The sequence below is a fragment of the Bicyclus anynana genome, chromosome 19 (assembly GCF_947172395.1).
Source record: "Bicyclus anynana chromosome 19, ilBicAnyn1.1, whole genome shotgun sequence".
Classification (NCBI taxonomy): domain Eukaryota; kingdom Metazoa; phylum Arthropoda; class Insecta; order Lepidoptera; family Nymphalidae; genus Bicyclus; species Bicyclus anynana.
In genome coordinates this window covers 12,947,921-12,958,914 of record NC_069101.1, presented here as the reverse complement: position 1 = coordinate 12,958,914, position 10,994 = coordinate 12,947,921, and the positions used below count along the sequence as shown (strand labels likewise).

At 37.1% G+C, this 10,994-nt stretch overlaps 1 protein-coding gene across 1 annotated transcript; it reads left to right on the top strand.

Moving 5' to 3' along the window:
- Window positions 1-1,648: 1,648 nt before the first annotated feature.
- Window positions 1,649-10,460, top strand: LOC112044606 (26S proteasome regulatory subunit 7). Its single transcript, XM_024080489.2, has 10 exons — window positions 1,649-1,827; window positions 1,914-1,951; window positions 2,090-2,263; window positions 2,360-2,499; window positions 3,613-3,781; window positions 4,457-4,589; window positions 5,642-5,768; window positions 7,497-7,593; window positions 8,723-8,931; window positions 10,241-10,460. The coding sequence occupies exons 1-10, from the start codon at window positions 1,755-1,757 to the stop codon at window positions 10,383-10,385; spliced, it is 1,305 nt and encodes a 434-aa protein (XP_023936257.1). The 5' UTR covers window positions 1,649-1,754; the 3' UTR covers window positions 10,386-10,460.
- The last annotated feature ends 534 nt before the right edge of the window (window positions 10,461-10,994 follow it).

The following is a 10,994-nucleotide window of genomic DNA, read 5'->3' as shown; positions in this document are numbered from 1 at the left end:
AAACAAACAAACAATCAAATCTTTCCTCTTCAATCAAATCACAAAAACACATAAATATTATTAATATTAGTAATTTTAACATTATCTTCCTTTATTTTATTGTTGTAGCTATCTATGACTTGGGTGAAAGAAACATTATTTTATCAAGTATGAAAATGCATTTGTACACAAGTTATTTTGACATGATATGATTCAACTGAAATGAATAGAGCTAATGATTATTAAAAATATTAAGTTATATTTAAAAAAATAATATAAAAAGACAAGCTACCTTATAAGAGATATGACAAATAACAATTAATGATCACACTTAAATAAATATTAAGAGGCGCAATCAGCTTACATATTAAAATGGACACGAAAATTTACATATCAGTAATTGGTGTGAACTTTATCTCAGAGTATGATATTTAAAACATAAATAATGTTAAAGGTTACAATAACAATTAACTTAAGCAATGATGAAATGGGCACCTCATTGGCCTAGGCCTACTATATTATGTAATTTTAGACGTTCCACACGATTTGCCGAAACAAATCGCCAATTGGAATGATCAATTAGAAATGTATTCAAAGTATGAACAATAGCTGAACTAACCTTTCGAAATATGCAGAACATATTACGAATATATCTTGCAAAATGAACATTTGAGGTTCCGAAAAATACTATAAGATGAGAGATAATAGAAATGATAACACTGAGATAATTCTAAAGCGTTTTTCAAGACGAGATAGGTATACAAACCGGGTGACTGTCGACATCGTGATCGTGTTATTGTTTTGGCGCAAACCGCGACGTGTAAGCATGTCCGGAAAGACAATTAGGCTTTATATCTACGTAAAAATTTACAATGTGTACATTAACTTGTCTGCATTAATAATAAAATGCTTGTAAAACCGGGATTTGACATTACTTACATTCTGGGTCACGACGAGACACATTTCAAAACGCGCGTTTAACTTACTTACAAACAATGGATTTTCAAACTCCTAGTAATTTCCTACTTACTTTGTTTTTATCTTACCTATAACAGAAAGTTTGAGATATCAGAAGGTAATATTCATGAAAAACGTGAATAAATGTGATTCTCCATTCAGCACTACGAATACAAAATTTTAGTACTGACAGGTGGCATAAGGTGGCGCCACAATGTTATTGCAATTTGTCAAAAGAAATAAATTAATGAATCAATAAATAAATTAATATTTATCTGTTGTAATGTTTACAAATAATTATCAAAATTACAAAAAATTACACAATTAAGACATTTTTGTGATCAAATTAAAATTTAAATAAAAACTATTATAAATATTGTTGCTTCATACTCTACATAAATTTGAACGCATACGAAAATGTCTGTGAATCAGATCTATGTTTTGCTTGTCATTGTACTAAATTTCACGCATACAATATATTTTATATTTTTTTACAAATTTGGAAATTTGGATTTTGGATATATAACTATTGTGTTTTAAAAATAAACCTTACTTTAATTTAAAAATAAATCAATCTCTAATGTGTAAGAAAATTCTTGGAATTTTTTAAATATTTAAATACATCCGGCTCGACGTTCCGTTTAACCCATTTTGAGTAGTATTGTTTCTGTCAAAAACTATTTTGCTTTTGAGTTTGACAGCTACATTATTGTCCGTGGTTACTGAATTTAGGAGCTGGAAGCTGGATTCTGGAATTTAAGAAATAATCTAAATTTTAATTATATTTTGATTTGTAGTCAATTAAATAAACATTAACAATGCCTGATCATTTAGGAGATGATATGCGAAAATTAAAGGATGATAAAGAAGAACCAGAAAAGGAGATTAAATGTGAGAACTTAATGGAAAACGTTATTCATATTGCTAAGGGTTAATGTTTAATTTGGTTAATATATTGGTATATTTGTTTATTTCAGCGCTCGACGAAGCAGATATAGCACTTTTAAAGTCATACGTAAGTAAATACTGTCATAAAGTATTATAATAAACAAAAACTTATTAGTTTTCGATACAATGACTGGCGTTTTTTGTGTTCCGAATTCCGTATGGTATCCAGATATATGGTTCCGATAAATAATGTAAAATGTTTTAGGGTCAAGGACAATACACAAAGATAATCAAAGAAGTTGAGGATGGCATTCAAACTGTGATGAAGAGGGTCAATGAACTCACTGGCATCAAGGAATCAGACACTGGCTTAGCGCCGCCTGCCCTGTGGGACTTGGCTGCGGATAAACAGACTTTACAGAATGAACAGCCTTTGCAGGTAAAGCTAATTTTATTTTAGCTAAAGTATTATATAAAACTATAATAAATAATAATAATAATAATTTTACTTTACATAATATTTCTCATTTACTAGGTAGCAAGATGCACAAAAATCATCAATGCTGACTCAAATGACCCCAAATACATAATTAATGTCAAACAGTTTGCCAAATTTGTGGTTGACTTGGCAGATTCTGTTGCACCCACAGATATAGAGGAAGGGATGAGAGTAGGGTAAGTAATTACGTTTAATAATTTACAGATAAAGATGGACTCAGTGTACTTATTGTTAATTTGAAAACGATAGCCCCACCACCCCAAACCCAAAAAATTGTCAGGAACTGCTAAATGAAGTGGATGAGTTTTGTTCGTAGACTGAGGGACTGAGGACAAAGCCAAGTAAATAAGACGAAATACCAAATTTACTTCCTACAATCTGGGACTCTATTAGTGGCCAATAAATAACCACAATTGCTGAAGCAGTGCCTTTTAAATTCCTTTTAAATTTTATGCTCTATGGGTAGAAACATAAACATCTCATTTTCAATATGCATGCAGTGGTGTAACTATAAGGTGCCAGGGCTGGCAAAATGCAAAGAGCCATCAAAGGCCAAAGGAGCTAAGAGGCATAAGAAGCTGTCAGTTATGAATTTTACGCTAGCCACCCACCATCCAATAAGTTCATGTGCCTGCAGTGCTAACTTAAGGACATCCAGTAAAAGTGAATGGGTGTTTGTCGTGATCTGCATGATGTCATGCATAGTCTGCAGGCATGTGAACTTATTGGATGGTGAGTGGCTAGCATTAAATGAGGTCAAAGACTATTTTTCTGTAAACCTAATATGTGTACCATGACATTTTCTGAGACTAGAGAAAGATAAATATCAACCAATACCAGCATAAACTAAAACATTATTATCTCTTTTATTGCATTGGGACGAAAGAGAGATGAATATTACAATGCTGCCGCTGTTGACAATATGACTTTATCTCTTTGCAAAATATTACATTGGCCGTTGTTACTTGTAGACCCAGTACTTCTACTGGGACCCCATCCAATAAATATGCCACAGGCCTTAGATAGTATGGTTACGCGTCAATGATATATTGTGTACCCTATCTTTATTATAATTAGATTGGAGAGGATAGATTGTAATTTGTGTCAAGTCAAGCAAATCTCGGGTACTACTCTCCCACAATAAAATGTTCTTGAACTTTCAACTTGATCATACAAAATATGTTATCAAGATATTTAAAAGAACAACATTATAATGTAAAAAAGTAATTAATGTTTATTGTACAACCAATGCAGTTAAATATGTCAGAGGATATAATTATTGTTTGCAGAGTTGACCGTAACAAGTACCAAATCCACATTCCTCTACCACCTAAAATAGACCCCACAGTGACGATGATGCAAGTGGAAGAGAAGCCAGACGTCACATACAGTGATGTCGGAGGCTGCAAGGAACAAATCGAGAAGTTGAGGGAGGTTGTTGAGACACCACTATTGCATGTAAGTTATGCAAACATTATAACACAATAGTTTTAATATATGACTTTATCCTGCAGAAACAAAACACAGGCAACAAAGAAATGCATGATTAGCAAAACTTTTGTAAGTGATGTCATTCTAAGTTCAGAATGGAGGACTAATTAATTTTTATAACTTTATGGGTAATAAATAAGAAGAAAAATAAAATTATTTCACCCCAACAAGCTTCATTTTCTAGAGTAATATTTTATTTTATTTTTCATATTTTTACTAGTGGACCCAGTCAAGCTTCGCTTTGACTTATGTGCACTTCTTCCCTATCCTTACCCCTTCCCTATCCCTACCCCTACCATACCCCTACCTTCCCCTACCCTACCATCACTCTACCCCTACCACCTCCCTACCCCTACCCTCTTTTATATCAGTTCTGGAGTAGTGATGAGCCACATACAAGCTTAAATGACACTGATTGGCCTCTCCCACAGCATAGTCCACAATGAATGCCATTGTCAGTCATAACTCATAGGTCTCTTGCCGATGCTGCCGGACAGACATACAGAAAAAAATTTAAAAATGTTTATTTGTGTTTTAGTATTGTGTAGAAACTCGTAACTATAAGCACTTGAGAAATCACAGCTATGTTGAAAATTTAAACAGACAGTACAATATATTATATGTATTGTTTGCTTGTTTCAGCCTGAAAAGTTTGTAAAGCTGGGCATTGAGCCTCCGAAAGGTGTCTTACTGTTCGGGCCACCGGGAACAGGCAAGACTCTGTGCGCGAGAGCTGTAGCGAACCGTACCGACGCCTGCTTCATTAGAGTTATTGGTTAGTCAACAGCTTTGTATGACTTGTGAATGTGATGTTTGTTTGTACAAGTAAATCTCACATCAGTAGGTCTGTGATGTGTACCCAACTATCGCAAATTGCTCTTTGAGCTTTGAGCTATGTCAGTGACTTTGGTTTTTCTGCGGATCTCCTCAATTCTGATGAGATCACGCAGAAATACTCCTAGCATTGCTTGTTCCATCGCCCGCTGTGTGCCTATGAGCCTTATTATGAGGCCTATAGTTTGCGACTAAATCTCTAAACCCTAACTGACAGCTTTACATGCTATGTGAAGAAGGGGGCGTACCATCACCGACTTCAAATCAGCGAAAAAAGAAGTGCTGCAAGTGACTATACTAACAATATTTATTTGTTTATATGCCAATAACTCCCAATTTTGTTTGGTGAAGGCTTGCCACCACATTCAAATATTGTGGCAAATATTAAATTATGGCTATATTGTTCTAAAACAGAGAACGCGTCTTGTCATTAACAATATTCAGTGGTTGTAAGTTCTTGTTCACAATATACATTTATACATTATGAATTGTACTTATTCTGATACAAACCTTGAATTTTAAGAGTGACAGTTTTGGTGAATGATGCAACTCTATGACTTTTGTTAATGACCCTATAACTTGTGAACTTATCATCTATATGAGAAAGATATAGGGAAAGTACTTACTTTACATAGTAATTATATTTAATTAGAAATGAGAGCCATGATAGCCTAGTGGATAACCTCTGTGTTTGTTTCGGAGGGCATAGGTTCGAATCCGATCCGGGGCATGCACCTCTAACTTTTCAGTTATGTGCATTTTAAGAAATGTTAATTATACATTTTAAATAACACTTGTCTCAAACGGTGAAGAAAAAACATCGTGAGGAAACCTGCATACCTGAGAATTTTGTAATTCTCTGTGTGTGAAATCTGTCAATCCGCATTGGGACAGCGTCGTGGAGTAAGGCTCTCATTCTGAGATGAGACTCGTGCTCACAACAGTGAGCTGAATATGGGTTGATAGTTGACTGAATGATGACTGTATTGTCAGGCTCGGAGCTGGTGCAGAAGTACGTGGGCGAAGGCGCGCGGATGGTGCGCGAACTGTTCGAGATGGCGCGCAGCAAGAAGGCCTGCCTCATCTTCTTCGACGAGATCGACGCCATCGGCGGTGCGAGGTGCGTAAACCAAAACCATGGGCCCTGGGTCAGCTCAACGGTAAGAGCGATCGGACTCACCACCAAGGGGTGGTGGTTCGATCTCCGCACCTTTGATCTATGGTCGCACCCACATTTGCCATATCTTTTAAATATTGGTCATATTTAAAGGATATGGTAAAGTTAGTTAGGAGTAACAAACATCCAAACTGACATCCATACAAACTTCCGCGTTTATAATATTAGTAGGATTTCTTTTAAATTATGTTTTGTTTGTTTATAAAATGTTATTCAAAACTATATCTAATTGTTCTAAGCTTATTAAAAGAATTTATTTTCATTAATTTAAGAAGCCCGGAATTTAGGGCTGCTTATGGATTCTGGGCTAAGATACGACAACTATATAGCTGCGGTAGTACGTAATTGCTTTTACCGGTTAAAGATCTTATACAAAATTCGTAATTACATCAGTCAAGAAGTACGTATACACCTGGTAGAAAGCCTCGTACTATCGAAATTAAATTATGCAGATGTAGTTTACGGGCCTCGTGTCTTGGCCAGAACCAGTAAGCTCATACAGCGGGTTCAAAATGCGTGTGCGCGATTCTGTTTCAACATTCCCCCCAGAGCTCATGTCACTCCATTTTTAAATAAGCATAATATGATAAAGATGAGGTCTAGGAGGAAGGTACATCTTGCTAGTATGATTTTTGGTATACTAAAAGATGGTAAGCCAGTATACTTGAGTCAGAAGCTTAGCAGGATGAGCCGCGACAGAGAATCACTAAGGTGCACTCGTAAGCCTCTGAGCGTCCCTCGACATTGTTCAGCTGCCTTTAGGGGTAGTTTTAAATATGCCGCCACTCGCTGCTGGAATAATATTCCACCGCCAATCCGTGATTCCCGAAGCAAATTTGCTTTTCGTAGAAAGTTGAAGATTTATTTACTAAATAGACAAAAGGAATTTGAGGATTGTGCGGTGGACATATCAATTTTATAGAGGGAATCAACATAATTAGGATAAATAGGATACTCATTTTTTGGAATTTTGAAATTTTAGTTAATAATTTAGTTATTTTAATTTGAACATGATTTTCTATTTACCTATATATATTTATGTACTATAAAATATATATTATGCATTAATAAATACATACACTTCATAATATTATAAATGTATATATATAAATTGCATTGTCGTTTTCCATTACATACTAGTATCACATTATATCTGTAGTTTAATTAGTAATTATATATTTTTAAAATGTAACACATATTTGCTGCTTATTTTAATTTAATTTAGTTAATGTCAATTTATTTGTACAATTATAAGCTGTGACGTCACACGGGTCTCAGCTGAAAATCAGCGCCGTGTGTTATGCTTGTATGTAGTGCACGGCATAAGCTGAGCTGTACACCCTTTCTTTTTAAGGGTTACAGACAGGCATGCTGTCATAAGGATAGGGTACTGACTGTCTGTAACTTTTAGATTTGAATAAATTTATTTTCTTTCTTTCTTTCTTTCTTTAAAAAGTAATTATAATTATTATTACGTGTGAACTGACTAGCGATTCATACCCTCATTTTTAATCTGTTTGCCGGTAAACAGTGCAGTGATTTTTTGGTTTTGCGATCATCTAATATTGTTTTAGATATCAAAGAAATGGCATAATTATCAATAATTAAAATGCTGCAGGAGGCTATTAAAATAAGCTGTTGATGATGTAAAGAGATATCGTTTGTCAACAGATTTGACGACGGCGCCGGTGGAGACAACGAAGTGCAGAGAACCATGTTGGAATTGATCAACCAGCTTGATGGATTCGACCCTCGGGGCAATATTAAGGTAATCTTTTCACATACAAGCTACTATGCCTGTGAGCATTTAAATAATCTATTATTTAAAAAAACTTTGCCAAACATTCTTGCAAACAAGGAATGTCTTCTTCTTTTTCTTTCCTGGGCCTTTTTCTCACTTGGCCACTAAGGGTTGCCCATTGTACGTTAGTCCATTTGATGCTGGTCCCCGCTGGAGTTTCTCCAGCCAACCTAGCTCGCTCCAGAAGCTTGGCAGGCTGCCTAGGTCACCGAACGCCTCATGGAGTGTTGCTGGGGATCCAATGTGTACTGCGCGTTGTACGGATACACCTCTGCATCCAACATGTATCGGTGTTTCTTCTTCCTCCATGCATGCTGTGCACAAAAGACTGTTGGTTATACCTAGAACCAAAAGGTGTTTATTTAGCGAGCAGTGCTATTAGTTCAATGACTGTTGTGAAGTTTAAGTAGTTTTATCGTTACGACAACGACGCAACCATAGGCATATATAGCAGGGGCGCCGGATGGGCCATGCCCACCCTAGAATTCTGGGTTACCGATTTGAAATTCTATGATAGACGCCTAAATACAAAATATACAAAGGAAAATCAATATAAACAGTAGACCAGTTTCAGAGGCCAGCGTCCACAAACATTGTAAACAATATTTCTATATTTAGTGTCGACTCTCCTCAGCGGCGTGCCAGGCCGGGCCCACCTTAGGAAATAATCCTAGATACGCCAATGGACGCAACGTCGCCTGTCTATCGGTCTTTGACCGGATATACTTTGGAGAGTGTGCACAGGAACTTAAGATCTAGTTCCTCCGCCCCATTTTACCACACGAGACGCCGTGAAAAATGGCATCCTTTTACTGTCGACGTCCAGTCAGCTCGCACGAAATGTTTTGCGTCAACGTTCATAATAAGAACTGCTTTAAGGAATGACTTTCCGGTGTCTGTGTTACTGACACGTACAATTTGTGCACCTTCAAGACAAGAATGAATAGGCATCTCCTAGGCAAGCGCGCTTCATATAAGACCTCATCATTGCTTTCCATCAGGCTTGATTGTGGTCAAGCGTAAGCCTACACTAAACGTGGGTTAAGGCTTAAGGTGGTAAGGCCTCTTTAAGCAAGGAATGTATTTACTTTGGCAGGTGCTTATGGCCACGAATCGGCCCGACACGCTGGACCCCGCGCTGATGCGGCCCGGGCGGCTGGACCGCAAGGTGGAGTTCGGGCTGCCCGAGCTGGAGGGCCGCGCGCACATCTTCCGCATCCACGCGCGCGCCATGAGCGTAGAGCGCGACATCCGCTTCGACCTGCTCGCGCGCCTCTGCCCCAACTCCACGGGCGCGGAGATCAGGTAAGCGACCCCACGAAGTGGCCCCCCACGCTTAACCCCAGTTCACTGGTTCAGTGGACTCAGAGGCCGTCACAATTGCCACGGCCATTTAAGGAAATTTTAGGAAAATGGGGGGTGGAAGTTTGAAAAAAGGGAAAAGTAGCCCATGTCACTCTCCATCCCTTAAATTAAGACAACGCCGGCTAAGCACCACCTTTATACTAATCAGCAGTTAGAACACATTATGATGTTATTTTTCGGTTTTAAGTTTAGTAGGCACGTTTTTAGGTTTTGAATTTGGTTGTATTTTTTTTTTATTAAAATTTTATTATTTTTCCATTTTTAGTGTAAAATTTCATCTCAAACAAATACATCTGCATATGTAGTGGTGTCTTATATAAATTTTTAGCTTCAACTTAATGAACTATTTTTTTTGTACGAACTGAACATTTTGGTAATATTGAACCGTATGAAGAAATTCCAAACCCTTAACTGTCCGTCATCTTCATTAGTAGACCCCTAATGACAGTCACAACCCATCTTGGTACAAAATTCTCAGCAATACAAATTAATCAAGCCCAAACACAAGGTAACTGCTGTAAATCGCTGAGGAGTTCCCTTGTCTGCATTATGGCTCCATCATCAGATCGATTTTAAACCTTCATGAAATTGTAGTGCTTTAAAGTACTAAATGGAAAAGTTTACGAAGACACTAGGCACCTATTTCATTTTTGTAAGTTCCCCTCAATTTATCCAGGATCCCCCCATCAAATCTTGACATGATGGGACCAAATGGGGAGTATACCGTTTTAAACAAAAAAAGAGTTTTTGAAATCGGTCCAGGCGTCTTTGAGTAATTGGTGTACATACCTTTTTGAAGTTGGTTCAAAATATTAGTTAACAATTAATTCGACGTTTAGTACATCAAGTGTGTGTGTGTTAATGACGTCACAAAATGGACGACTGCGTTTTTGACGTTTGGAAAATTTAAAAAAATACTTGATATTTATAAATTAAGTTTTAAAAGGAATCCTTAACTTTATTAATTGATATCGATATATTTTGGATTCCATGTACTACACGAAATTAATATTGTTTATATTAAATTTGATGTGAGTCAACTACCCTGTTCTTGAACAGGACCGACAGCGTCCGCCAAAGCTTTGCCACTTGTCACAAACATACGAAGTTAGGCGAGCGTGCTAGACTACTTCCGAAATCAGTTTCGGTCTATTTTGGCCAACTGGCGCCGAAACTAGATTTTTGGCCGAAAGGCCGAAACCGAAACCGAATTTTCGATCGGACACTAATTAAAATCCGCCGGTTACAGGTCTGTGTGCACGGAGGCGGGCATGTTCGCGATCCGCGCGCGCCGTAAGGTGGCCACCGAGAAGGACTTCCTCGAGGCAGTCAACAAGGTCATCAAGTCGTACGCCAAGTTCTCCGCCACGCCGCGCTACATGACCTACAACTGAATGTATTCATGTATTGGCGGTTTTTATTATGTATTCTAATATCTGTGTATTAATAAATAAATTACTATCATAATTTTTGCATTGTTTTATTTTATTTTAATTTACATTCCATTTTCCTTAATTCTATAAATAATCGTTAAGTCTAAGTCAAATTCCCACGCGGCGTAATCTAGGAGTAGGAACAACTGGATGTATTTATCGGTTTTGTAATGTATTGTAGGTACTATAGCTCGTGCGGATTGACTTGACAGCTGGTTTGAATGATGTTTGTACTGTGTCTGTTTGGTTGTGTTTGGTAGCCAAGTTTCAAGTTAATGCGCTCGAGTGATAGGTATAATGTCTTTGTTATTATTTTTTTTTTTAAAAGAATATTTGCCATATTTTTTAAGTATGACCAATATTCCCATTCCCCTCCAACTAGTCGGGAATGACTGTATTAGGAATGGGTACGACAATAGACCAACGGGGTGAGGATCGATCCACCACCCCTCGGTGATGAGTCCGACCGCTTTTACCGTTGAGCTATTGACGCTATACACTATCAAGTCCTTATTGACATCTGTGAGGTAAAGCTATCCTCTGAACATAATAAATTAAGTTTAACTGTTC